Source organism: Lathamus discolor, unplaced genomic scaffold, assembly GCF_037157495.1.
Source record: "Lathamus discolor isolate bLatDis1 unplaced genomic scaffold, bLatDis1.hap1 Scaffold_82, whole genome shotgun sequence".
In the NCBI taxonomy this organism is placed as follows: Eukaryota; Metazoa; Chordata; class Aves; order Psittaciformes; family Psittacidae; genus Lathamus; species Lathamus discolor.
This window is the reverse complement of record NW_027069392.1, coordinates 692583-720504: the sequence shown is the minus strand read 5'-3', so window position 1 is coordinate 720504 and position 27922 is coordinate 692583. Positions and strand designations below refer to the sequence as shown.

Genomic DNA, 27922 nt, shown 5'->3' with positions numbered 1-27922 from the left:
TATGGCGGGCGCCCAGATCTCAGCATCATTCCCCCCTTCACTTCAAGGCATCTCTGTGGGACTGGTTCTTCTCCCGTTACTTTTAGTGGGTCCCAGTTAGTTTTGGGGTTCCCCCATTGATGTGGGGCCTTTGGGTCTGGGGATGCCCCTCCCATATCTTTGTGTGTGTGACCCCCAACAGAGGCGGGAGAAGATCGAGCGAAGGCAACAGGAGGTTGAGAGCGAGCTCAGATGTGTAAGTTTGGGGGTTCTATGGGGCTGGGGGGGTTCTGTGGGGCAGGGGTGGTCCCCCCATGTCCTCTGACCCCCCTGAACCCCCTTTTTGACCCTTTAGGGGACCCGCACAATGACCCCAATGCTCAAGGAGACGCCTTCAAGACCCTCTTTGTGGCCAGAGTGGTGAGTGCTGGGGGGCGGGGGGGGGGGGGGGGGGGGCGAGGGGGGGTCCTTCCAGTCTATGGGGCTCCCCTGATCTATGGGCTCCCCCCACTCCCCTGACCCCCCAATTTGGGGTGTTCCCCCCCCCAGAACTACGACACGACCGAGTCGAAGCTGCGCCGCGAGTTCGAGGTGTACGGCCCCATCAAGCGGGTGAGCAACCCCCCCATAACAACTCTCCCCCCTAACAACCCCCCCCAACAACACCCCCCCCTCCTGGGGCCCCCCCGGGGGACTGACGCTGCCGGCCTGTTCAGATCTACATGGTGTACAACAAGCGCTCTGGAAGCCCCGTGGTTACGCCTTCATTGAGTACGAGCACGAGCGGGACATGCACTGTGAGTACCCCCTGCCGCAACACCCCTTTCCCCCCTACAACCGCATGTCCAACCTCTCTAAGCACAACCCTGCGTCCCCTTTGGGGTCCTGCGGGGCCTGGGCTCTCTCGCAGGTAAGTACAGTGCGGGGAGGACCTACAGGCGACCGAGGCAACAGGCGACTGAGTTCCAGGCGACCGGCGGCCGTGGCTGTAGGGAGCCAAGGCTACAGGCGGCCAAGCTGTAGGTGGCCAGGGCTACAGGCGGCCAAGCTCTAGGCAGGCAAAGCTGCAGGTGGCCAGGGCTTCTGGTGGCTGAGCTGTAGGCAACCAAGGCTACAGGCGGCTGGGGCTACAGGCGGCCATGCTAGAGGTGATTGAGGCTCCAGGCGGTTGACCAAGCTGCAGGTGGTGGCCAGGGCTGCGTGTGTTGGCCGAGGCTACAGGCAGACAGGGCTACCAGTGGCTGAGCTGTAGGCAAGCAAGGGTACAGGTAGTCAAGGTACAAGCGGTTGACCAGCTGCAGGTGTTGGCTAAGGTTACAGCCCAGGGCTACAGGCAGTGGTGCAGCTATAGGCAGCCATGGCTACAGCTGGCCAAGATACAGACAACCAAACTACAGGTGGTGGCCAAGGCTACTGTTGGCCTAACTACAGGCAGCCAAGCCTGCAGGTAGCTGAGGCTACAGGCGGTGATGCTACAGGTAGCCAAGGCTATAGTTATCTAAGGCAACAGGCAGTGGCTGAGGCTACAGGCAGCCAAGGCTACAGGCAGTCAAACTTCAGGCAGCCAAAGCTATAAGCAGTGGCCGAGGCAACAGGCGGCCGAGGCTACAGGCAGCCAAGCCTAGAGTTAATCAAGGAAACAGACAGTTAATACTACAGGTTGTGGCCACGGCTACAAGCAGCTGAGGCTGCGGTCGGACAAGCTGCAGGTAGCAAAGGCTGTAGTTAACCACAGCTACGGGCAGCTGAGGCTACAAGCAGCCAAGGCAACAGGCAGAGCTAGAGAGAGCTGAGGCTACAGGCAGCAGCCAAGGCTACAGGCGGTAGCCAAGGCTACAGTTGATGCAAGGCCCGTAGGCAGTGCCTGAGGCAACAGGCGGTCAACCCCCCCCGCAGCCAATGCAACAGGCAGTGACCACCAACAGTCGGAGGCTCGGGAAGCGCCGCTCTCTCCTTCCCCCCCCCCTTCACCCCGTCCCCCCCCCCGCGGTTGTCGCGTCCCCGTGTCCGGTACCGGGCATGTGTGCGTGTGTGTGTGCGCACGCGTGTGTGTGTGTGTGTGTTGCTGGGGGGGGGACCGGGGGGGACGCCTGTTGCCGGCCGGGGTTGTATTAACACTGTTTTATTGTCACTGCAGCCACCTTTGTGATGGCTTTTGCCACTGCTGGCTTGCAGCTGATCCTAGTGCTCCCCCTTCCAACACCTCAGTGTATGGTTGGTATAAGGGTTTGTATGTTGGTAAGACACCTTTTTAACCCCCCCACAACACCCCAAAATACATGGGGGCGGGGGGGGAAGGGCGGGGGGGGCTCAGAGGAACCCCCCCCTCCAAACCCCCCCCCCCCTTCACCAACAGGGTTTGGAGGGGGGGGAACACACAGATGCACCCATCGCATCCCAGCACAGCTGGGATGAGAGAGGTGACATCACCCCCCCCCCCTTTTTGGCTTTTTATGAGGCCCCCTTGTCCAAAAGAACCCGAATCCCACTTTAGTAGGTGGGGGGCGGGGGGGGCTTTTTCTTAGCCCCCCCCCCCCCCATCATTTTCCCCCCCAAACAGGGCTTACATCCCTTTTGGAATATCCCCCCTACTCTTAACACGGTCACGGCCTCAGTCTCCGCTGAGGTGGGGACACGTGGCCCCTCTTTTGGGGGGGGCCCTAAGGAGCCCCCCCCACACCCAGTGAAGTGAATGGGGAAGGGGGGCAACAAGTAGGACCCCCCTCCCCCCACTGCCCCTTGGTATTGCCCATGGAGGAAGGAGCGGGGGTGGGGGCTGTGAGTGGGCCCCCCCCCCCCACCATGTGGGACCCAGGGTGGGCGGTGCTCAATGGCACCAATCCCCTCTTAAGAAGAGATCTATTGGGGGGCACCCCCCCCAAAATAGATCACTGGGGGAACCCAGATAGGTGGGGGGACCCCAAAATAGATCAGTTGGGGACCCCCCCCAAAGTCGATCAGTTGGGCCCCCCTCATATAGATAAATGGGGGACCCCCGTATTGATCAGTGGGGACCTGAAAATACATTAGTTGGGGGGACCCCAGGGTAGATCAATGGGGACCCCCCCAAAGTAGATAAATGGGGGGACACCCCCATACAGATCAATGACGGGCCCCCAGAATCGGTCAATTGGGGACCCCCCTGAAGTAGATCAATGGGGGGACCCCAAACAGCTCAACCGGGGCCTCCCAGAAATAGATCAATGGGGGAGCCCCCCTATGATGTTTGTGTAGGGTCTACAGCATCGCTATGGAAGGGGGCAGCACCCATAACGGGGGGGGTCGGGTTTGGGGGGGGTGGGGGCTGAGCCCCCCATGGGTTTGGGGACCGAACCCCCAGTCCCAGTGACGGGGGAAGGGGATTTAGGGGGGGCTGAGCCCCCCCAACCCATCCCTGTGGGGGGAAATTATGGGGGGGGGTCCCGATGGGTGGGGGGAGCACCCGTGGGTGTGTGGGGGGGTGGGGGTGTTTGGGGGGGTGTTTGGGGGGGTGGGGTGATGGGTCCTCAGGTAAGGCCCCAGCACCTGTCCAGGACCAGGAGCTTCCGGAAGGTTCTTTGACCCCCCCAAGCCGAGGCGGGGGGGACACGGGACCCGCCCCCCCCATCATCGTGTACCGCAGGGGGGGGAGTATGGGGGGGCTGCGTCCACCCTATTGTGAGTCATAGAGGGGGTTGGTGGGGTGTGTGTTATGGGGGGATGCAGGTAAGGCAACATTGGGGGTGCCCCCCCCAAATCAACATGGGGGGGGTCCTTATGCAAGTTGGTGGGGGGGTCAGCGTGAAGGTAAAGGTGGTTCCCCCTCAAGTTAACATGAGGGGGGGGGTCAGTGAAGGTAAAGGGGTGACCACCCCAAGTCAACGTGGGGGGGTCCAGGTGCAAGTGGGGGGTCAGTGTGAAGGTAAAGGTGGTTTGCTCCCCCCGAGTAACCAACATGGGGGGGGGGGTTCAATGTGCAGGTAAAGGGGGTGCGTCCCCCGCAGTTCCATGGTACGGGCTTATGGGGGGGGGGGGTGTCAGCTTGTCCTTAACCTCTTTCCTTCCAGCCGTGTATTTGCGGGGGGGGAGGCACCCCGTTTCCCCCCCCCCCAGGGCATCCGCAGCCCTTGGTCCTATTGATGCTGATGATGCTTTTTGGGGGGGGGGTGGTTTTGCAGGGGGTTGGTACACTTTGGGGAGGGGGGGGGCGGGCTGGCAGGTCCCTTTGTTACTAACCCCCCCGTTTGTCCCCCCCCATACCCCACTTTTGTTGTCGTCCCCGTTCCCGTCCCGTCCCCCCCCCTTTATAGCCGCCTATAAACACGCTGATGGGAAGAAGATCGATGGGCGCCGGGTGCTGGTGGACGTGGAAAGGGGACGGACGGTGAAGGGATGGAGACCCCGGCGCTTGGGTGAGGACCCCCCCCCTAATCCATAGGGGCCCCCCCCTATATCTATAGGACCCCCCCCCGATGTGGCCTCTCTTGCAGGGGGAGGTCTGGGGGGTACCCGCAGAGGAGGAGCCGATGTGAACATCAGGCACTCGGGCAGGGACGACACCTCCCGTTACGACGAGAGGTGAGTGCGGGGCCGGGTGTGCGCCCCGACGGCAGCGCCCCCCCCCCGGTGCCCCCCTCACGTGGTCCCGTCCGCAGGGACCGGGAACGGGAACGGGAACGGGAGCGCCGGGAGCGTTCTCGGGAACGGGAGCGGCGCCGTTCGCGCTCCCGGGACCGGCGGCGTCGAACGCGGAGCCGGAGAAGGAAGAACGGGAGCGGAAGCGGGGAGGGAGCCGGGATCGCAGCAAGGAACGCGACCGGAAGCGCCGCAGCCGCTCCCGTGACCGCAAACGGGATCGCGATCGGGATCGCGACAAGAAGGAGGAAGGGCTCGAAGCGATGGAAGCGCTCGAGGACCTCGGGGGCAGCGGGGGGATGGGCGGCATTCCGATCCGGCCCCCCGATGGGCTGGGATCCAAAGGGGACGGGGAGGACAAGAGCCGGGAACGGGAGCGGGAGCGGCGCCGGGGGCACCGGGAGCGGGAGCGGCGCCGGGAACGGAACGGGAGCGGGAGCGGCCGGAGCGCGAGCACAAACGGGAACGGGAGCGTTTGGAACGGCGGGAGGAGAGGCCCCCCCGGGCCGGATGCGCCGGATGCCATGGGCGGGGGGGGCGACCCGGCTCCGAGCTGTTCCTGCAGCGGATTCCCTCCCGCCGCCCGAGGGGTACATGGGGGCTGAGAACGGGTACCTGATGGAGCCTCCCATGGAGTGAGGGGGGGACACCCCCAAAATGACACCAGCCCCCCCCCAAAACCCCCGTTTTTGTGCTTCGAATAAAGGTGTTTTAATGGAAAGAGGAGTTTGGGGGTCGGGGGGCAGCGAAATAGGGGGGGATATGGGGAGGGACCCCCCTAAATGGGATGGGGGGGCTAAATGGGAGAGGACACCCCCGCATAGGGTGGCACATCCCAGATAGAGTGGGTTTGCCCCCAAACGGAGTGGGAGACCCCCATGGGGGGGGGGGGGTTAATAGGGGCACAACCCCAAATAGGGTGGGATCCCCCCTGACTCGAGTGGGACCGCCCCTATGGGGTGGGGGCACCCCCGATGGGAGGGGGGAAGCCCCCAAATAGGGCCCCCGGCTTCCAAATACGATGGGGAACCCTAAATGGGGGGGGGGGCACTAAATGAGGTGGCCCCCCCCCCCCCCCCCCATAGGACGGGACCCAATGCAAATGGGGGGGGGGACACGACACTAAATAGGGTGGATCCCCCCCAGTTCATCCGCCCCGGTTGGGGTCCCTTCACGTGCATTGGGGGGGGGGCTGGGCGCATGCGCGTGTCTCATTTTGGGGGGGGGGGGGGCGGGCGGTGTCGCGCGCGAGGAGCGATGGCAGCGCTGAGCGGGGACGCGCTGGGGCTGGAGCGGGGTGAGGGGAGAACGGGGGCAATGGGGGGCAATGGGGGGGGGCAATGGGGGTAATGGCAATGGGGGGGTGCCGGGGGGGTAATGGGGGGGTTCAGTGGGGTGCAATGGCCCCCATGCCCCCCCCCCCCCCCCAGACGTGGGGCGGGCGGTGGAGCTGCTGGAGCGGCTGCAGCGCAAGTGGGGAGCTGCCCCCCCAGAAGCTTCAGGCGCTGCAGAGGGTCCTGCAGAGCAAGTTCTGCTGCGCCATCCGCGAGGTGGGACCCCAAAAACGGCCCCAAACCCCCCCCCCAACCCCCCCCCCCCCCCAAAACCCCCCTTGGGGCCCCAAAAACCGGCTCCCGGACCCCCCCCAAAACCCCCCTGGGAGACCCCACATTGCCCCCCTGGTACCCCAAATACCCCCCGTGGAACCCCAACAAGGGGACCCCAACACCCCCCCCCCCCCATTGGCCCCTGCGGACCCCCAAATCCCCACCAGCAGCCCCTTTGAGGGGTTTTGGGGGGGGGGGGTTGACCCCTGGGTACCGGGTACCCCAAAGCCAGGGTGACACCCCCAAACCCGGGGCCCCCCCCAGGTCTATGAGCAGCTCTATGACACCCTGGACATCGCTGGAAGCCCCGAGATCCGGGCGCACGCTACAGCCAAGGTACCCCAAACCCACCCCAAACCCCACCGAGAGACCCCAAAACCGTCCCAGAGCCCCCCCCCCCCCTCCCCGGGGGACCCCAATGCCCCCCTTCGGGGACCCCAAGGCCCCCCCCGTCCCTCGGCCCGGGGCCGTCCCCGTCTCTCGCCTGTGGTGTCCCCCCCGCCCGCGTCCATCTGCTCCCTGCCGGCTCCGTCTGCCCCCCCCGCGGGGGCCGGTTCCTGTGCCCAGGGCCTGCCCTTTGTCCCTGTCGCCGCGGAGCGGTGTGGCCGTACCCTGCACCCCACACCCTGCACCCCCCACCCTGCACCCCCCACCCTGCACCCCACACCCTGCACCCCACACCCTGCACCCCACATCCTGCACCCCATATCCCACACCCTGTATCCCATACCCCACATCCCACACCCCATATCCTGCACCCCATATCCATGCCCCGTATCCCACACCCCGTATCCCACACCCCATATCCCATGCCCTGTATCCCGCACCCCGTATCCCTTACCCCACATCCTGCACCCCATATCCCATACCCCGTATCCCACACCCCATATCCTGCGCCCTGTATCCTGCACCCCATATCCCATACCCTGTATCCCGCACCTGTATCCCTTACCCCACACCCCATACCCCACGCCCTGTATCCCATACCCCATATCCCGCACCCTGCACCCCACACCCTGTACCCCTCACCCCTCACCCCACACCCCACACCCCCTCACCCCTCACCCCACACCCCTCACCCCACACCCCTCACCCCACACCCCCCACCCCGCTCTACCTGCCCCGTCCCCCCTCCCGCTGCCAGGCCACCGTGGCTGCCTTCGCGGCCAGCGAGGGCCACGCTCACCCGCGCGTGGTGGAGCTGCCCAAGACCGAGGAGGGGCTCGGCTTCAACATCATGGGGGGCAAGGAGCAGAACTCCCCCATCTACATCTCCCGCGTCATCCCGGGGGGGGTGGCCGACCGGCACGGGGGGCTCAAGCGGGGCGACCAGCTCCTGAGCGTCAACGGCGTGGTGAGGCCGGGGGGGGCACTGGGGGGGTTTAGGTGGGGTTATGGGGAGGGGCATGGGGTGATGGGGGGGGGGTGAGGGGTGTATGGTGGCCTAGGGTGTGTTCTGGGGTGGATGGGGGGGGTGGAGTGTTGTAGGGGGTTATGGGTGTGTGAAGGGGGTTGGAGGCCTAAGGGGGGTTGTGGGGGTGTTGGAGGGGTTTATAGGGTGTCATTGGGTGGTTATGGGGCTGTGGTGGGTAATGGGGGTTATGGGGCCTGTGGAGGGTAATGGGGTTATTGAGTGGTTATGGGGGGCTGTGGAGGGTAATGGGGTTATTGAGTGGTTATGGGGGCTGTGGAGGGCAGTGGGGTTATGGGGCTGTCATGGGCAATGGGGGTGATGGGGACTGCGGTGGGTAATGGGGTTATTGAGTGGTTATGGGGCTGTGGTGGGTAATGGTGGTTATTGAGTGGTTATGGGGGCCTATGATGGGTAATGGCGTTACTGAGTGGTTATGGGGCTGTGGTGGGTAATGGGGTTATTGAGTTGTTACGGGGGGCTGTGGTTTGTAATGGGGCTTATTGAGTGGTTATGGGGGCTGTGTTGGTAATGGGGGTGATGGGGGCTGTGGAGGGCAGTGGGGGTTATGGGGGCTATGGTTGGTAATGGGGTTATTGAGTGGTTATGGGCTGTGGTGGGTAATGGGGGTTATGGGGCCTGTGGAGGGTAATGGGGTTACTGAGTGGTTGTGGGGCTGCGGTGGGTAATGGGGGTTATGGGGCTGCGGTGTATAATGGGGGTTACTGAGTGGTTATGGGGGCTGTGTTGGGTAATGGGGGTTACTGAGTGGCTATGGGGCTGTGGTGTATAACGGGGGTTATGGGGCTGCGGTGGGTAATGGGGGTTACTGAGTGGCTGTGGGGCTGTGTTGGGCAATGGGGGCTATGGGGCTGTGTTGGGCAATGGGGTTACTGAGTGGTTATGGGGCTGTGGTGTATAATGGGGGTTACTGAGTGGTTATGGGGCTGCGGTGGGCAATGGGGGTTACTGAGTGGTTATGGGGCTGCAGTGGGCAATGGGGTTACTGAGTGGCTGTGGGGTGCCGGGGGTGCTGCGGGGCGCAGAGCGTGGAGGGGGAGCAGCACGAGCGCGCGGTGGAGCTGCTGAAGGCGGCGCAGGGCTCGGTGAAGCTCGTGGTGCGCTACACCCCGCGCGTGCTGGACGAGATGGAGGCGCGCTTCGAGAAGCTGCGCAGCGCCCGGCGGCGCCAGCACCACAGCTACACGTGAGCGCCCCCAAACCTCCCCCCCCCCGCCCCCCCCCAGGCACTGACACCCCATCTTTCACCCCACAGGTCGCTGGAATCGAGGGGGTAGGACAGCCCTCAACCCCATTGGAACCCCCCCCCAAAAACCTCTCCCCCCAAAGAATCTCCACTGTGTATATTCGGGTTATTTATGGGGCGCAGCCCCCCATGTACAGTATTTATTGGCTCCTACTTCAAGAAGCGTGGCGTGTGTCACACGTGTGTCATACATGTGTCATGCATGTGTTGTGTGTCCCCCCCAGCCTGGGGGGGGTGGATCTTTTTACGGGGAGGATGGCGGTAGCTGTGGCAACGAGTGTGAGCACAATGGGGATGGGGGTGTTGCCATGGGGATGGGAGGTGTTGTGCCGTCACCATGGCGACGGAGGATGGGGATCCCGTCTCCGTGAAACGCATGGAGGGGGCGGAGCGTCTCCATAGAGACCGCGGGGGGGGGGGGGACCGGACCCGTCTCCATGGCAACCCGCGGGGGAGGAGGAGGATGGGGGAGTGTCACTGTTTCCATGGCAACCCCCCTACCACCCGATGACATCACCCCAGCTGTGGCCCCGCCCCCCTCCTCCTCCCATTGGCTGCTGGCGTCGCAGCTCCCGCTCCCCCCGCCCACCCTGCTAGGGGGCGGGGCTTGAGGCTCCACCGGGCCTCAGGGCGCGCTCCCATTGGTGGGCGCAGCTGTCCGTCAGCGCCGCTCTTAAAGGCCCGCGCAGCCTTTGCGGAGCCGGGCGCGGGGGGGGGGGGGCTCGATCGGTACCCGGCGGTGGGGGGGGGGCTGGCGGCGGCCGCGGGGCTCGGGCGGGCCCGGGGAGCGGCGGGGGCCGGTAACCGGCATCGAACGGGCAACGGGTAACGACCCCCCCCGGGGCCCCCTCCCCGCCGGGCCTCAGCCTTCAGCTGGAGCTGCCGCAGCGCCCATCGCAGCGCAGGTAAGAGCCGGGCCTGAGCCCCCCCGCACCGGGCATTGCCACCGCCATCACCCCCCCCCCCCCCACCACTGCATCCCCATCACCCCCCCCCCCCCGCATCCCTATCACACCCCCGGCATCAGCATCACCACCACTCCCCCATTGCATCCCCATCCCCATCACACCCCCCGCCATCGCATCCTACAGAGCATCCCACATCCTCCCACACTGCCTCCAAATCCCACCCCACTGCCCCCCCATTGACACCCCCATTTACCCTCCTATTGCATCCCAGCATCCCTCATTGCCCCCGTTAACCCTCTCCATTGACCCCACATTCTGTCCATTGCACCCCGGCATCCCCACATAGGCTCCTTATTGACATCTCCATTGACATCCCCATTGACCCCCACACTGACCCTCCCGTTAACACCCTCCATTGACCCTCATTGCACCCCACATCCATCCCATTGCCCCCACACTGCACCCCAGCATCCTCTCATTGACCACCCTACACAGACACCCATTGACCCTCCCATTGCACCCCAGCATCCACCTCATTGACTCTCCAATTGCCCCTCCCATTGCCCCCCCATCCCGTCCCACTGACCACTCCATTGCATCCTATTGCACCTCCCAGTGGTACCCCCCAGGCCGCTTTGCACCCCCCATTCCATCCCCATTGCTCCCCCATTGCACCTCTTCACCCCTTCACAACCCCACTTTTACCCTTCTCCACCAATTGCACCCCCAAATTCCCCATTGCACCCCTAATTCCCCCCACCTCTGACCCTGAGGTCCTAAACCCTCCATTGCACACCCTATTGCCCCTTATTGCATCCCCACTGCATCCCCCACTGCATCCTCATTGCCCCCTCGTTGCCCCCCATTGCACTTTATTGCACCCCAGTTCTCCCCATTGCCCTCCCCCATTTCATCCCCCATTGCACCCCTACGTGCCGTGTGCTGGGTGACAGACACCATCCCATTGCAGGCAGGTACAGGCAGGGCCCTGTGCCAAGTGTTGGTGGCACCATCCCATTGCAGGCAGGTGCAGGCAGGTACAGGCAGGGCCCTGTGCCAAGTGTTGGTGGCACCATCCCATTGCAGGCAGGTACAGGCAGGGCCCTGTGCCGGGTGTTGGATGGCACCCATCCCATTGCAGGCAGGTACAGGCAGGGCCCTGTGCCGGGTGTTGGATGGCACCCATCCCATGCTGTGGTGCAGGCAGGGTACAGGCAGGGTGATACAGGAGGTACAGGGCCCTGTGTGAGCTGCTGATGCGACCCCGAGTGTCAGGCAGGGCTCTGGGTCAGGCTGATGTGTGGAGTGACCCCATCCTGATGCAGGCAGGACGATGTGCAAGGCGCTGCCTGTGCTGTCACATGTGTGCTGCCTGTGCTGTCACATGTGTGCCGCCCCATGTGTCACATGTGGCTGCCCCACGTGTCCGCAGGTAGGATGATGTGCGAGGTGCTGCCTGTGCTGTCACGTGAGTGCTGCCTGTGCTGTCACGTGTGTACTGCCTGTGCTGTCACGTGAGTGCTGCTTGTGCTGTCACGTGAGTGCTGCCTGTGCTGTCACATGTCACTGCCCACGTGTCCGCAGGCAGAACGATGTGCGAGGTGCTGCCTGTGCTGTCACGTGTCGCTGCCTGTGCTGTCACGTGTCGCTGCCTGTGCAGTCACATGTCGCTGCCCACGTGTCCGCAGGCAGGATGATGTGCGAGGTGCTGCCTGTGCTGTCACGTGTTGCTGCCCACGTGTCCGCAGGCAGGATGATGTGCGAGGTGCTGCCTGTGCTGTCACGTGCCGCTGCCCACGTGTCCGCAGGCAGGATGATGTGCGAGGCCCTGCCTGTGCTGTCACGTGCCGCTGCCTGTGCTGCCACGTGTTGCTGCCTGTGCTGTCACATGTCACTGCCCACGTGTCCGCAGGCAGGATGATGTGCGAGGTGCTGCCTGTGCTGTCACATGTCACTGCCCACGTGTCCGCAGGCAGGATGATGTGCGAGGTGCTGCCTGTGCTGTCACGTGTCGCTGCCCACGTGTCCGCAGGCAGGATGATGTGCGAGGCCCTGCCTGTGCTGTCACGTGCCACTGCCCATGTGTCTGCAGGCAGGATGATGTGCGAGGTGCTGCCTGTGCTGTCACGTGCCGCTGCCTGTGCTGCCACGTGTTGCTGCCTGTGCTGTCACATGTCACTGCCCACGTGTCCGCAGGCAGGATGATGTGCGAGGTGCTGCCTGTGCTGTCACGTGTCGCTGCCTGTGCAGTCACATGTCGCTGCCCACGTGTCCGCAGGCAGGATGATGTGCGAGGTGCTGCCTGTGCTGTCACGTGCCGCTGCCTGTGCTGCCACGTGTTGCTGCCTGTGCTGTCACATGTCACTGCCCACGTGTCTGCAGGCAGGATGATGTGCGAGGTGCTGCCTGTGCTGTCACGTGTCGCTGCCTGTGCAGTCACATGTCGCTGCCCACGTGTCCGCAGGCAGGATGATGTGCGAGGTGCTGCCTGTGCTGTCACGTGCCGCTGCCCACGTGTCCGCAGGCAGGATGATGTGCGAGGTGCTGCCTGTGCTGTCACGTGTCGCTGCCTGTGCTGTCACGTGTCCCTGCCCACGTGTCCGCAGGCAGGATGATGTGCGAGGTGCTGCCCACCATCAGCGAGGACGCGCGGCGCGGCTCGGGCGCGCCCGAGGAGCCGGGGCTGGAGCCGCTCATGGTGCAGATGCTGCGGGAACGGGAGCGGCTCCTGGACACGCTGCGGGACACGCAGGACGCGCTGGCCACGGCGCAGCTGCGCATGCGCGACCTGGCCCACGAGAAGGAGCTGCTGCAGCGCCAGCTGGCGTGCGCGCTGCCTCAGGTGGGCGGGGCCCCCCGGGGTGGGCGGGGCTCCCCGGTGTGAGCTGCCATAGGCGGGCTGCGGGAGAAGGGGCGGGGACTCGTGTGGGCGGAGCCTCTGGGGCGCGGTGATACGGAAAGGGGTGGCTAAGGGAGGGGGCGGAGCCAGATGCCGGGCTGTTGGCTGGGCGGAGATAAGAGGAGGGGGCGTGGCTTTCTCGGGGGCGTGGTTTAGTTGGGGTGTGGCCCACGACCCCTCCGTGCCCCGCCCCAGGAGCTGGCGGCGCTGACCAAGGAGCTGAACCTGTGTCGGGAGCAGCTCCTGGAGCGCGAGGAGGAGATCGGGGAGCTCAAAGCCGAGAGGAACAACACCCGGGTGAGGCCTCGTCCCAGAGCCCACAGCCCACAGCCCATAGCACATAGTCCATATCCCATATCCTCTATCCCATAGCCCATGTCCCCTACCCCGTATCCCATAGCCCACAGCCCATATCCCCTATCCCACAGCCCATAGCCCATAGACCACAGCCCACAGCCCACAGCACATAGCCCATATTCCCTATCCCCTATCCTCTATCCCATAGCCCATATCCCCAATCCCATATCCCTTATCCTCTATCCCATATACCACAGAGCATAGCCCCTATCACATACCCCATATCCCATATCCCACAGCCCATCTCCCCTAGCCCATACCCCCTATCCCATATCCGCTATCCCCTATCCCATATCCCACAGCCCATAGCCCCTATCCCATACCCCCTATCCCCTATCCCCTAGCCCATAGCCCGTAGCCCATACCCCTAGCCCATAGCCCCTATCCCCTAGCCCCTATCCCATAGCCCCTATCCCATAGCCCATAGCCCCTATCCCATATCCCACAGCCCATAGCCCATAGCCCATAGCCCATACCCCCTATCCCACACCTGCTATCCCATACCCCCTAGCCCCTATCCCATACCCCCTATCCCATAGCCCCTATCCCCTATCCCATAGCCCCTATCCCCTATCCCATACCCCCTATCCCATAGCCCCTATCCCATAGCCCATAGCCCCTATCCCATATCCCACAGCCCATACCCCCTATCCCATACCCCCTATCCCATACCCCCTATCTCCTATCCCCTAGCCCATAGCCCCTATCCCATAGCCCATACCCATACCCCCTATCCTCTATCCCATATCCCACAGCCCATAGCCCCTATCCCGTAGCCCATAGCCCCTGTCCCCTAGCCCATAGCCCATGTCCACGTCCCAGCTGCTCCTGGAGCACCTCGAGTGCCTGGTGTCCCGCCACGAGCGCTCGCTGCGGATGACGGTGGTCAAGCGCCAGGCGCAGTCCCCCGCCGGCGTCTCCTCTGAGGTCGAGGTGCTCAAAGCCCTCAAGTCCCTCTTTGAGCACCACAAGGCCCTCGATGAGAAGGTGGGTGCTGGGGGGTGGTGGTTCTTTGGGGCTCCCAAGGGGTCTAAAGAGGGGGCTGAGGGGTCGTGGTGGTCCCAGATGGGACCTGCAGGCACCCGGAGGGGAGGGTCCTGGTGCTGGGGTCACCCCGCGTTGTCCTCAGCAGGTCCGGGAGAGGCTGCGGGTGGCTCTGGAGCGAGTGGCGGTGCTGGAGGAGGAGCTGGAGGTCTCCAACCAGGAGGTGGGGTGACAATGCAGAGCGGTGCCTCCACGGTGGACTCACCCCACGGATGGATGTCCTCGTGTCCCCATAGCCCCTATCCGGACCCATGCCTGTGTCTGTGTCCCGCAGGCTCTGTCCCTACGGGAGCAGCTCTCCCGGCGGCGTTCCGGCCTGGAGGATGTGCCCAGCGATGGGGACATCCCGGTACGAAGGGCCATAGGTTATACCCCCGAAGGGCCTTTGGGGATCCTTTGAGGTTCGGGGGTACTACGGGTGGGGGGGGGGGGGGGTGTTTGTGTTTGGGGTCCCCGCGTTGCCCTTATTACCCCCATTGCCCCTCTTACCCCCTTGGCCACAGGCCCCGGGTGAGGGCCGGCGCCGGGAGCTGGAGCTGGAGGCGTCGCTGTGCCGGCAGCGCGCCGTGGCCGCGGCGCAGCGGGAGCGTGCGGCCGCCATGAGCCGGCAGCTGGCCCGGCTGCAGGACGAGGCGGCCGCGGCCCAGCGCGAGCTCACCCGCGCCCAGGAGAGCGGTGCCAAGCTGCAGAGGGACCTCAAGGAGGTGAGCGATGGGGCGGAGATGGGGGGATAATGGGGTGGAAGTGGGGGGGGGAATGGGGACAAACTGCAGCACCCCCAACCCAGACGTGGTCCCAGGCCGTCCCCATCCCCGTGATGCCCTTTGCCCCATCCCATCCGTGTCCCCACATCCCGTACCCCCCAACCCCACGTGCCAGGCGCTGGCGCAGCGGGAGGACATGGAGCAGCGCATCGCCACGCTGGAGAAGCGGTACCTGAGCGCCCCAGCGCGAGGCCACGTCCCTGCACGACGCCAACGACCGCCTGGAGAACGAGCTGGCCAGCAAGGACTCGCTCTACAGACAGGTCGGGGGGGGGGGTTAACGGGATGGGGGCACCATGGGGACTTCATCATGGGGACATCAGCACGAGGACCCCCCCCCCATGTCCCCCCCATGCGCAGAGCGAGGAGAAGGGGCGGCAGCTGCAGGAGTGGCTGGAGGACGCCAAGGCCAAGCTCCAGCAGACGCTGCAGAAGGCTGAGACCCTGCCCGAGATCGAGGCCCAGCTGGCACAGAGGGTGGCAGCGCTCACCAAGGTGGGAGCGGGCACATGGGGGGTGAAGGGTGCTGGTGGGGCTCGGGGGGGCTCTGATGTGTCCCGTACCCCATGCCCCGTACCCTATATCCCATAACCCATATCCCATGTCCCATATCCCATATCCCATGTCCCATACCCCATATCCCATATCCCATGTCCCATATCCCATGTCCCATACCCCATATCCCATGTCCCATACCCCATATCCCATATCCCATGTCCCATACCCCATATCCCATGTCCCATATCCCATATCCCATATCCCATGTCCCATACCCCATATCCCATGTCCCATGTCCCATATCCCATGTCCCATACCCCATATCCCATGTCCCATACCCCATATCCCATGTCCCATGTCCCATATCCCATATCCCATGTCCCATGTCCCATGTCCCATATCCCATATCCCATATCCCATGTCTCATATCCCATGTCCCATATCCCATATCCCATGTCTCATATCCCATACCCCATATCCCATGTCCCATGTCCCATGTCCCATATCCCATATCCCATGTCTCATACCCCATATCCCATACCCCATATCCCATGTCCCATGTCCCATATCCCATGTCCCATATCCCATATCCCATGCCTCATATCCCATGTCCCATATCCCATATCCCATGTCCCATGTCCCATATCCCATGTCCCATATCCCATATCCCATATCCCATATCCCATGTCCCATCTCCACATCCCATTCCCAGGCTGAGGAACGCCATGGGAACTTCGAGGAGCGGCTCCGGCAGCTCGAGGCCCAACTGCAGGAGAAGAACCAGGAGCTGCAGCGGGTGCGAGATGGGACGGCTCCAATTGGGACCCCCCCTATATAGGGACCCCTGGGGGGGTTTGGGGGGGTCACCATTGCCCTGTTTCGGGGCTCCCCCCAGGCCCGGCAGCGGGAGAAGATGAACGATGAGCACAACAAGAGGCTCTCGGAGACCGTGGACCGGCTCCTGAGCGAGTCCAACGAGCGGCTCCAGCTCCACCTCAAGGAGCGCATGGGAGCGCTGGAGGAGAAGGTGGGGGCGATGGGGGGTGTTGAAGGTTCCGATGGGCTTTGGGGTGTCCTGGGGGGGGTGTCCTGTGTACCGGGGGGTGCCCCCAGCTCGTCCTGGGGCTCTCCCATCCCCTGAACCCCCCATAAACCCCCCCCCCCCCAGAACTCACTGAGTGAAGAAATCGCCAACATGAAGAAGCTGCAGGACGAGCTGCTGCAGAACAAGGTCTGGGAGGGGTCAGTGGGGGTCTTGGGGGGTCAATGGGGGTCTTGGGGGGACAATGGGGGTCTTGGGGGGTCAATGGGGGTCTTGGGGGGTCAGTGGGGGTCTTGGGGGGTCCCCATCTCTGACCCCTCCCCAACACCTCCCAGGAGCAGCTCCTGGCCGAGATGGAGCGGATGCAGCTGGAGCTGGACCAGCTCCGGGGGCGCCCCACATCCTCCTACTCCAGGTACCACCGGGACCCCCCCCCCCCCCCCCCCGAGTTACCCTCGCATATGGGGCCTCCCATATGGGACCCCTGCAATGGGGACCCCTCCGCTATGGGGCTCCCCCTAACGTGTCTCTGGGGGGCCGGGGGGGGCCGCGCTCCCCCCCGTGCTCCCCCCGTCCCCCCAGGTCCCTGCCCGGCAGCGCCCTGGAGCTGCGATACCCCCAGAGCCCCGCCGGGGGCCCCCCCCTGGAGCCCTACGGCCCCGCAGCCCCCCCCCCGCCGCTCACGCAAGGGGCGCTGGGCCCCCCCCATGGAGGACGCTACCAAGGTCTGTGTGTTGGGGGGGGGGTGTTCTGGGGGGGGGCATCAGGGCCGGTGGGGGGCCGCGAGTCCCTTTGTCCCCCCGGCCTCTGCGGCCGCAGGGGCCGGGCGCTGACCATGGTCCTGTCCCTGTGCCCGTCCTCATCCCATTCCCGCACCATTCCCTATCCTGTTTCCATCCTATCCCCATCCCATCCTCATCCTCACCCCATCTCACCCCATTCCCACCCAATTCTTGTCCTCATCCCATCCCCATTCCCTGTCCCATCCCCTCCCGGCAGGGCTCGGATTGGGATCGGGTCCCTCCGGAGCCGGCCGAGGGCTCGGACGAGGAGGGCGCGGCGGGGGGGGGGGGACCTGTCCCCCGGCGCCCATCCGGACGTGCAGACGCTCGCGGTGCTGCTGCAGGAGCAGCTCGAGGCCATCAACAAGGAGATCAAGTGCGGGGGGGGCCCCAATGGGGAAGGGACCCCGAAACGGGGGGGGGGGGGCACCCCGTAGGGACCCCAAATCACGGGGGGAGGGGGCACAAGACCCGGGGGGGTCCCCAGAAACCGGGGGGGGGACACCCCGTAGGGACCCCAAATCACAGGGGGACGAGGCACAAGACACTGGGGGGGTCCCCAAATATGGGGACACCCCCAGGGACCCCCACATCCAAGGGACCTCCCCCAAGGGACTCCCCAAAAGCGTGGGGGGGCAATGGGGTTGCAGTGGGGACAATGTGGGGCAAAGGAGGGGGGCGGGGGGGGTGTCTCTGTGTGCAATGGGGGTCAATGGGGCTCAGGCCCCCCCCTTCCCCATCGCTCCCCCCATCCCAGGCTGATCCAGGAGGAGAAGGAGTGCACGGAGCTGCGCGCGGAGGAGCTCGAGAGCCGGGTCGGGGGGGGGGCCGCTGGACGGGACCCCCCCCAGCAGCGCGGGGCGCTACCGAGGGGGGGGGGGGGGAGGTGGAGGGGGCGGGGCTGGGGGTGGGGCCTCGCTGCCCCCCCTCCCTCACCAGCTCCACCCTGGCCAGCCCCTCCCCCCCCAGCAGCGGCCGCTCCACGCCCCGCCCCGCCCCCCCCCAGCCCCGCCCGCGAGGTCAGTGACCCCCACCTCCCCGGAAGAGACCAACTGGTGGGGGGACCCCATTAATGGCACCCAAAACGGGGGGGGAGGGGGTGTTTCGGGACCCCCCCCCCCAATGACGTCGCTGTGTCCTCCCCTCCCCCCAGAACCATGTCCCCAAGGAGGAGCCGCGGGGGGGGGAGGAGAAGGGGCCGAGTCCTGGGGACCCCTCTGGCCCCCCCCGAACCCCCCGAGCGGAGCGGGGGGGTCCCCCTCCGGCTCTGGAAGAGGGGCGAGAGCCACGGGTGGGGTGAGTTGAGGGGGTGCGGGTCCACAATGGGGTGCCGAGGGTACCATGTTGGGGTGCTGGGTGGGGTCTGTGGGTCATATGGGGGTGCGGGGGGGGTCCCATAGGGTAATATTGGTGGGGGGGCATGGGTCATATTGGGGTGCATGGGGGCGGTCCTTTTCGCTGGTCTCTTTTACCCCATGTGGGGGGTTCTGGGAGGGTTTCGGGGGTTGTTTGGGGGTGCCGGGGGGTGCAGCCGGTGGGTGCCCCCCCCTGCTCCCAGGCTGGTCCCCGAGGCCCCCGGGGCCCCCCCGGACCCCCTGCACAAGACCCCCAAGAAGAAAAGCATCAAGTCCTCCATCGGGCGCCTCTTCGGCAAGAAGGAGAAGGGGCGGCTCGGCCCCCCACCGCGGGACGCGGCCCCCCTCGGTGCGACCCCCACCCCCGAGCACCCTATAGAGAGCCCTCTAACCCCCATCCCATAGGGATCCCCCCGTAGCACCCTATAGAGACTCCCATAAACCCACCCTATAGGGACCCCCTCATAGCACCCTATAGAGACTCCCATAAACCCACCCTGTAGGGACCCCCTCATAGCACCCAGGGGAGCCCCAAAAACCCCCATCCCAAAAGGACCCCTCCACATCCGGGTACCCCAAGCCCCCATCCCATAGGGACCCCTATATACAGCTGATCCCCATAACCCCCCACAAATGGACTCCCCAAATCCAGGGTCCCAATACGCCCCCCTCCCAAGGGACCCCCATATCTGCATACCCTGGTCCCCCCCCAGTGGCTCCCCCCCCCTCCTCCCATCCAGGTACCCCATTACCCCCATCCCATAGGGACACTGCCCAGAGCACTCGGGGGGCCCCCACGGCCGGAGGCACCCCAAAACCCCACCCCATAGGGACCCCCACACCCGGGCTCCGTGTTACTCTCCCCATAGCACCCATGTGTCCCTGTGGTTTGGGGGCTCTCACCCCGTGTCCTCCCCCCCCAGCTGGGACCCCCTCGGAGGAGCTGGGTCCCCCCGATGCGCTGGGCTTGGCCAAGCTGCCAGGGGCCGTGGACAAGGACCGGCGGAGCAAGAAAAAGTGAGCGGGGGGGGGGGGCAAGATTTGGGGTGCTGGGAGGGGGTGCCTGGGGGGGTTCCCGGAGAGGGGTCTGGGGGGTGGAATTGGGGGCGGAATTGGGGGCTTTTGGGGTGATTGGGGCACTTGGGGGGCGGGGCGCTGGGTGCAAACGGGGGGTCTGTGGGGGCAATGGGGGTCCCCAACCTCTGTTCCCCCCCCCTCCAGGCACGAGCTGTTAGAGGAGGCCTGCAGGCAGGGCCTGCCCTTCGCTGCCTGGGACGGGCCCACGGTGGTGTCATGGCTGGAGGTGAGGGGGGGGGGCCGGTACAGGGGACCCCAACGGGGCACCGGGAGGGGGCAGCGCGCACCACAGCGCACAGGGGTGTTCCGGGGGTTGGGGTACGGACCGCGATGGGGTGACCCCGATGTTGTGTCTGTTACCCCCCCCCCAGTCCAGTTGTGGGTGAGGATGCGCGGGTGGGTATCACGGTAGGGAGTTACTCGGATGTATTACTATTTGGGGGGGTGGGGGGGTGTTAAGGGTGCTGACCCAGATGTTGGTGCGCCCATCTCGTCGTGCTTTATCCCCGTTGGCATGTGTGGGTGTTCATGTGGTCCTGTCTATAGCAGGGGGTGTTCCCGTGTACGCTCCCCCTCAGTCCCTTACTCGTGCCCCCCCCGCAGCTCTGGGTGGGCATGCCCAGGGTGACCCGGATGTCGGTCTGGGTACCACTCCGGCGAGAACCCGCATGTCGCGCATGGTTACCATGGTGACAGTGCCCCGGATGCCGGTCTGGGTACCACTCAGGAGATAACCTGCATGTCGCCCTTGGTTACCATGGTGACAGTGGCCCGGATGTCGGTCTGGGTACCACTCAGGAGATAACCCGCATGTCGCGCATGGTTACCATGGTGACAGTGCCCCGGATGCCGGTCTGGGTACCACTCAGGAGATAACCCGCCTGTCGCCCTTGGTTACTATGGTGACAGTGGCCCGGATGTTGGTCTGGGTACCACTCAGGAGATAACCTGCATGTCGCCCTTGGTTACTATGGTGACAGTGGCCCGGATGTTGGTCTGGGTACCACTCAGGAGATAACCCGCATGTCGCGTATGGTTACCATGGTGACAGTGCCCCGGATGCTGGTCTGGGTACCACTCCGGCGATAACCCGCCTGTCACCCTTGGTTACCATAGTGACAGTGCCCCGGATGTCGGTCTGGGTACCACTCAGGAGATAACCTGCATGTCGCCCTTGGTTACCATGGTGACAGTGGCCCGGATGTCGGTCTGGGTACCACTCAGGAGATAACCCGCATGTCGCCCTTGGTTACCATGGTGACAGTGGCCCGGATGTCGGTCTGGGTACCACTCAGGAGATAACCCGCCTGTCGCCCTTGGTTACTATGGTGACAGTGGCCCGGATGTTGGTCTGGGTACCACTCAGGAGATAACCCGCATGTCGCGCATGGTTACCATGGTGACAGTGCCCCGGGTGCCGGTGTGGGTACCCCTCAGGTCCGGCTGACGCCGTGCCCGCTCTGCCCCGCAGCTCTGGGTGGGCATGCCCGCGTGGTACGTGGCCGCCTGCCGCGCCCGGGTGCGCAGCGGCGCGGCGCTGGCCGCGCTGACGGAGCCGGAGCTGCAGCGGGAGCTGGGCATCAGCCACGCTCTGCACCGCCTCAAGCTGCGCCTCGCCGTGCAGGAGATGGTTTCCCTGACGAGCCCCGCCGCGGCGCAGCCCCCGCCCAGGGTCCGGCAACGGGGGGGGGCGAGGCTCGGGGGGGGGCCTTTGGAGGGGCTTTGGGGGGTGATTTGGGGGGGGTTAGGGGTAATTATGGGGGGGGCTGATGGGGTTTGGAGCATCTGAAGGGGCTTTGGGGGCCTTTGGAAGGGCTTTGGGGGGTGATTAGGGGGGGTTTAGGGGTGATTGGGGGGCTTCGGGGTCATTATGGGGGGGTTAGGGGTGATTGGGGGGTTAGGGGTGATTGGGGGGGTTTGGGGGTGATTGGGGGGCTTCGGGGTCATTATAGGGGGGTTAGGGGTGATTGGGGGGTTAGGGGTGATTGGGGGGGTTTGGGGTCATTATGGGGGGGTTAGGGGTGATTATGGGGGGGTTTAGGGGTGATTGGGGGGTTTTAGGGGTTATTATGGGGCTTTTACCCGGCGGGGGGATCAGTTTGCACCAGGGGGTGTCTGTCGGGGGGGGTCCTTGACACGTGTTTGTACCCCCCCCCCCAGTCCTCGGGCAATGTGTGGGTGACGCACGAGGAGATGGAGTCGCTGACGGCCAGCACCAAACCGGTGAGCGCAGCGCGAGGACCGGGGCAGGGGTGGGAGATGGGGGTCCCCCCCCCCCCCAATAACGCCTCTGCCCCCCCCCCCCCAACCGCTGCCAGGAGACCCGGGAGATCAGCTGGGAGCAGGTACGGGGCTTGCACGAGGGGCTGTGGGGGGGGCACGCCGAGGGTCCTGGCAGGGATGAGGGGGTGGTGGAAAGGTCCTGGCAGGTCTGTAGGGGATTAAGTTAAAATCCTGGCAGGTCTGTAGCAGTTAAGGTCCTCGCAGGTTTGTAGGGGATTAAGTTAAAGTCCTGGCAGGTCTGTAGGAGTTAAGGTCCTGGCAGGTCTGTAGGGGATTAAGTTAAAATCCTGGCAGGTCTGTAGCAGTTAAGGTCCTCGCAGGTTTGTAGGGGATTAAGTTAAAATCCTGGCAGGTCTGTAGGAGTTAAGGTCCTGGCAGGTCTGTAGGGGATTATGTTAAGGTCCTGGCAGGTCTGTAGGGGATTATGTTAAGGTCCTGGCAGGTTTGTAGGAGTTAAGGTCCTCGCAGGTTTGTAGGGGATTAAGTTAAAGTCCTGGCAGGTCTGTAGGAGTTAAGGTCCTGGCAGGTTTATAGGGGATTAAGTTAAGGTCCTGGCAGGTCTGTAGGGGATTATGTTAAGGTCCTGGCAGGTCTGTAGGGGATTATGTTAAGGTCCTGGCAGGTCTGTAGGAGTTAAGGTCCTGGCAGGTCTGTAGGGGATTAAATTAAGGTCCTGGCAGGTCTGTATGGGATTATGTTAAGGTCCTGGCAGGTCTGTAGGAGTTAAGGTCCTGGCAGGTCTGTAGGGGATTATGTTAAGGTCCTGGCAGGTCTGTAGCAGTTAAGGTCCTGGCAGGTCTGTAGGGGATTATGTTAAGGTCCTGGCAGGTCTGTAGGAGTTAAGGTCCTGGCAGGTCTGTAGGGGATTAAATTAAGGTCCTGGCAGGTCTGTATGGGATTATGTTAAGGTCCTGGCAGGTCTGTAGGAGTTAAGGTCCTGGCAGGTCTGTAGCAGTTAAGGTCCTGGCAGGTCTGTAGGGGATTAAATTAAGGTCCTGGCAGGTCTGTAGCAGTTAAGGTCCTGGCAGGTCTGTAGGGGATTAAATTAAGGTCCTGGCAGGTCTGTATGGGATTATGTTAAGGTCCTGGCAGGTCTGTAGGAGTTAAGGTCCTGGCAGGTCTGTAGGGGATTATGTTAAAATCCTGGCAGGTCTGTGGGAGTTAAGGTCCTGGCAGGTCTGTAGGAGTTAGGGTCCTGGCAGGTCTGTAGGGGATTATGTTAAGGTCCTGGCAGGTCTGGAGCAGTTAAGGTCCTCGCAGGTTTGTAGGGGATTAAGTTAAAGTCCTGGCAGGTCTGTAGGAGTTAAGGTCCTGGCAGGTCTGTAGGGGATTAAGTTAAGGTCCTGGTGGGTCTGTAGGGGATTAAACTAAGGTCCTGGCAGGTCTGTAGGGGATTATGTTAAGGTCCTGGCAGGTCTGTAGGAGTTAAGGTCCTGGCAGGTCTGTAGGGGATTATGTTAAGGTCCTGGCAGGTGTATAGGAAATCATAATAGGGTCCTGGCAGGGTTATGGGTGGGCTGGACCACAGGAAGGTCCTGTCCGGTCCATAGAGGAGTCAAGTCAGGTCCATAGAGGCTTCCAGTGAGGTCCTGTTGGGTGCATAGAGGATCCCTGGCAGGTCTATAGGGGTGGATCGCAGCCAGGTCCTGGCAGGTCTATAGCGGGGGTAGGTGTTGTCAGGTGCATGGTGCCACCAGGGAGGTGGTGGCCCTGTCGTTGCCACGTGGCCTGTCCCCAGATCTTGGCCTATGGGGACATGAACCACGAGTGGGTGGGCAACGAGTGGTTGCCCAGCCTGGGGCTGCCCCAGTACCGCAGCTACTTCATGGAGTCCCTGGTGGACGCCCGGATGCTCGATCACCTCAGCAAGAAGGAGCTTCGGGGGCAGCTCAAGATGGTCGACTCCTTCCACCGGTCCGGGGGGGCCCCCAGAGACATCCCAAAATGCATTGGGGGGGGGGGGGATTGGTCACAAGGAGGGAGGGAACGGGGGGCAAAGGGGGGAAGGGGATGGAGGACCCTCAGCTGGGGAGGGGCATCCCCCTATGGTGACACTGGGACCCCCCCCAAAGTGACCTCAGGGCCCTCAGGAGAACGCTGGAGCCCTTGGGGTGACCCCAGGACCCCCCCCAAATGACCTCAGGAGGCTTCGGGTGACCACTTGAGCCCCGTATTGTGACCCTGGGACCCCCAGGATCCCCCATGGTGACATTGGCACCCCCGTGGACACTTGGGGTGACTCCAGAGCCCGTGAATGTGACCCAATGGCTCCCCACAGTGACCCCAGCCCCCCCCCCCCCCCATGGTCATCCCATGACCCTCAGTGTGACCCCAGCCCTGCCACTGGGGCTCCGGGACCCCTTTGGGATGACCCCATCCTATGTGTGTGCTCCCCCCCCCCAACCAGTGTCAGCCTCCACTATGGCATCATGTGCCTGAAGCGCCTCAACTACGACCGCAAAGAGCTGGAGCGGAGGAGGGAGGAGAGCCAGGCGCAGAGCACCGGTATGGGGCACTGGGGGGCACTGGGGGGCACTGGGGGCACTGGAGGGCACTGGTGGGGCACTGGGGGGCACTGGTGGGGCACTGGTGGGGCACTGGTGGGGCATTGGGGGGGCACTAGGGGGCACTGGGGGGCACTGAGGGGCATTGGGGGGGCACTGGTGGGGCACTAGGGGGGCACTGATGGGGCATTGGGGGGGCACTGGGGAGTCACTGGGGGGGGCACTGGGGGGGCATTGGGGGGGCACTAGGGGGCACTGGGGGGCACTGGGGGGGCATTGGGGGGGCACTGGGGAGCACTGGGGGGGCAGAGTGCCAGGAGACGCTAGGGGGCGCTATGGTGCAGCGCTGCTGGCCGCTAGGGGGCACTAAAGGGCGGCGTGGCTTGGCGCTAGGGGCGGCCGTGGGGCGGTGCCGTGGGGCGTAGGGGATGGCTGTGGGTCGCTGTGGGTCGCTGTGGGTCGCTGTGGGTCTCTGTGTGGGTGTCTATGGGTCGCTATGGCTCCGTGCCCCCCCCCCCCAGACGTGGTGGTGTGGTCCAACGAGCGCGTGAGCACGTGGGTGCAGAGTGTGGGGCTGCGGGAGTTCGCGCGGCACCTGCCGGGCTCCGGCGTCCACGGGGCGCTGCTGGCGCTCGATGACACCTTCGACTGGGCCGACCTGGCGCTGCTGCTGCAGATCCCCACCCAGAACACGCAGGTGGGGCGCGGGGGCACGGGGGGCGCTGGGAGGGGACTGGGGGGCACTGGGAGGCGCTGGTGTCACTGGGGGCTGCTGGTGTTAATTGGGGGTGCTGGTGTCACTGGGGGGCACTGGTGTCACTGGGGGGCTCTGGTGTTAATGGGGGGCACTGGTGTCACTGGGGGGGCGCTGGTGTTAATTGGGGGCGCTGGTGTCACTGGGGTCACTGGGGGGGCTCTGGTGTCACTGGGGGGCGCTGGTGTCACTGGGGGGCACTGGGGGGCACTGGGAGGGGACTGGGGTGCACTGGTGTCACTGGGGGCTGCTGGTGTTGGGGGTGCTGGTGTCACTGTGGGGCACTGGGAGGGCACTGGGAGGGGACTGGGGGGCACTGGGAGGCGCTGGTGTCACTGGGGGCTGCTGGTGTTAATGGGGGGCTGTGGTGTCACTGGGGCTGCTGGTGTTAATTGGGGGCGCTGGTGTCACTGGGGGGCACTGGGGGTACTGGGAGGGGACTGGGGGTCACTGGGGGGCGCTGGTGTCACTGGGGGCTGCTGGTGTTAATGGGGGTGCTGGTGTCACTGGGGGCTCTGGTGTCACTGGGGGGCGCTGGTGTCACTGAGAGGCACTGGTGTCACTGGGGGTACTGGTGTTAATGGGGGACACTGGTGTCACTGGGAGGCACTGGTGTCACTGGGAGGCACTGGTGTCACTGGGGGTGCTGGTGTTACTGGGGGGCTCTGGTGTCACTGGGGGCTGCTGGTGTCACTGGGGGGCTCTGGTGTCACTGGGAGGCACTGGTGTCACTGGGGGCTCTGGTGTCACTGGGGGTGCTGGTGTCACTGGGGGGGCACTGGTGTCACTGGGAGGCTCTGGTGTCACTGGGGGGCTCTGTTGTCACTGGGAGGCTCTGGTGTCACTGGGGGGCTCTGGTGGCACTGGGGGGCACTGGTGTCACTGGGGGGCACTGGGGGGGCTCTGGTGGCACTGGGGGGGTGCTGGTGTTACTGGGGGGTGCTGGTGTCACTGGGGGGCACTGGTGTCACTGGGGGCGCTGGTGTCAGTGGGGCTTCTGGTGTCACTGGGAGTCACTGGTGTAACTGGAGGGCTCTGGTGTCACTGGGAGGCACTGGTGTCACTGGGGGGCACTGGTGTTAATGGGGGGGCACTGGTGTCACTGGGGGGCACTGGTGTCACTGAGAGGCACTGGTGTCACTGGGGGGCACTGGTGTCACTGGGAGGCTCTGGTGTCACTGGGGGGGCTCTGGTGTCCGTGCTCCAGGCGCGGCAGCTGCTGGAGAAGGAGTTCAGCGCCCTCATCAGTGCGGGCACCGACCGGCGCCTGGATGAGGTGAGCCCCCCCGCCATGGGTGCAGCCCCATGGGTGCAGCCCCATGGAACCCCGGCCTCCTGTGATGCCCCCCCCGTGTTCCCCCTCCCAGGACGGGTCGAAGCCTTTCAGCCGCTCCCCGTCCTGGCGGAAGCTGTTCCGGGAGAAGGAGCTGCGGGGGGGGGGGCCCGACCCCGAGATGCTGCCCCCCAACTTCCGGGGGGGGCCACTGAGCACCCCCCCACTGCCTTTGCGCAAACTGCAGCCTGATGGTGAGTTATGGGGGGGGTCACATGGGGGGGATAAGGGGGACTGGAGTGGTAATAGAGGGGTTATGGGGGGTAATGGGGGGATATGGGGGGGCACATGGGGGGATAAGGGGGACTGGAGTGGTAATAGAGGGGTTATGGGGGGTAATGGGGGGGTATGGGAGGGATGCGGTCCAGCACTGCGGGTTGCTAAAGCGGAGATCTGGGGAGGTAATGGGGGGACATGGGGGGGTTATAGGGGGGTAATGGGGGGGTATGGGGGGACTCATAGGGGGGGATAAGGGGGACTGGAGTGGTAATAGAGGGGTTATGGGGGGTAATGGGGGGGTATGGGAGGGATGCTGGGCAGCACTGCGGGTTGCTAAAGCAGAGATCTGGGGAGGTAATGGGGGGGACATGGGGGGGGATATGGGGGTAATGGGGCAGCAGGGGGCTTTAGGGGGGTTATACCTTTGTACTGGGGGAATGTAGGAGGATATGGGGGGTAATGGGGGGCTTATTGCATATGGGGGTATAGGGGGGTTATGGGGGGTTTGGAGGGAATGTGGGGGGTAATGGGGAGATAATGGGGGGCTACAGGGTTGTGTTACATGGCTTTATTCCACCTTCCCCCCCCCCTCGGCAGGTAACTCGCTGCCCCCCCAGAGGGGGGACGGGGTCTCGGTGCGGACGTACTCGTGTTAACGGTGAGAGCGGGACGGAAGGGGGGGGCTTAAAATAAGGGAGGGGAGGTTCCAGGTAGAGTTAATGGGGGGGGGGGGGTGGCTCTTTTGGCCCCCCCTCACTTTTCCCCCCCTTATTTCTAGGTGCCCTCGAGTGATGGATGAAGCCTGCTGGGGGGGGCCACCAAAGTCATCCACCCAAAATCCCACGCCTCCCCCCCAGGATGGGGTTTTGGGGGGGGGGGATTTGGGGGCCCCCTCGAGCCTCCTGTGTTTTCGGTTCTGCTGCTATGAATGGGGGGGGGGGGAGTTGGGGGTACCCCCCCCCCCCGAACCTACAACAGTGACACCCCCCCCCGACCCACCCCCCTCTTTTTAATGGCCTCGTTTTGGGGGGGGGGGAGGGGTGGGGGGGGTGCATGGAACAAATAAAAATGGGGGGAACCCCCCAAATGATGAGTTTGTGGCTTTGACCCCGCTTTGACCCTGTAGACCCCAGGACCCCCATTTTCCCCCTAATTCATCCCATAGACTCCCCCCGAACCCCTCAGACCCCCCCCTAAATCCACCTCGACACCCCCACAATGTCCT

The 27922-nt window shown here is 64.3% G+C and overlaps 3 protein-coding genes across 3 annotated transcripts; all 3 read left to right on the top strand.

The window, feature by feature from the left end:
* Positions 1-231: 231 nt before the first annotated feature.
* SNRNP70 (small nuclear ribonucleoprotein U1 subunit 70) lies at positions 232-5314 on the top strand. Its single transcript, XM_065664951.1, is given in 11 exon segments — positions 232-235; positions 335-399; positions 529-591; positions 696-720; positions 723-776; positions 4269-4370; positions 4449-4536; positions 4614-4711; positions 4714-5016; positions 5019-5156; positions 5159-5314. Coding segments are annotated over 11 exon segments (1014 nt in total). The 3' UTR covers positions 5233-5314.
* Positions 5315-5850: 536 nt separating this feature from the next.
* LOC136006950 (protein lin-7 homolog B-like) lies at positions 5851-9066 on the top strand. The gene is given in 7 exon segments (XM_065664955.1): positions 5851-5890; positions 6024-6064; positions 6066-6143; positions 6465-6536; positions 7345-7554; positions 8658-8818; positions 8888-9066. Coding segments are annotated over 7 exon segments (624 nt in total). The 3' UTR covers positions 8910-9066.
* A 560-nt stretch (positions 9067-9626) lies between these two features.
* On the top strand, positions 9627-27615 carry PPFIA3 (PTPRF interacting protein alpha 3). Its single transcript, XM_065664950.1, is given in 33 exon segments — positions 9627-9783; positions 12393-12628; positions 12881-12982; positions 13865-14029; positions 14175-14249; positions 14361-14435; positions 14590-14790; positions 14966-15031; positions 15033-15113; positions 15211-15345; positions 16061-16144; positions 16244-16375; positions 16517-16579; positions 16726-16805; positions 16973-17060; positions 17062-17115; positions 17390-17463; positions 17465-17548; positions 17930-18191; positions 18326-18468; positions 18731-18876; positions 19451-19544; positions 19749-19830; positions 21076-21276; positions 21765-21827; positions 21923-21949; positions 23626-23801; positions 24295-24392; positions 24913-25088; positions 26353-26421; positions 26513-26672; positions 27295-27355; positions 27476-27615. Coding segments are annotated over 31 exon segments (3546 nt in total). The 5' UTR covers positions 9627-9783; positions 12393-12397; the 3' UTR covers positions 27354-27355; positions 27476-27615.
* Positions 27616-27922: the final 307 nt, after the last annotated feature.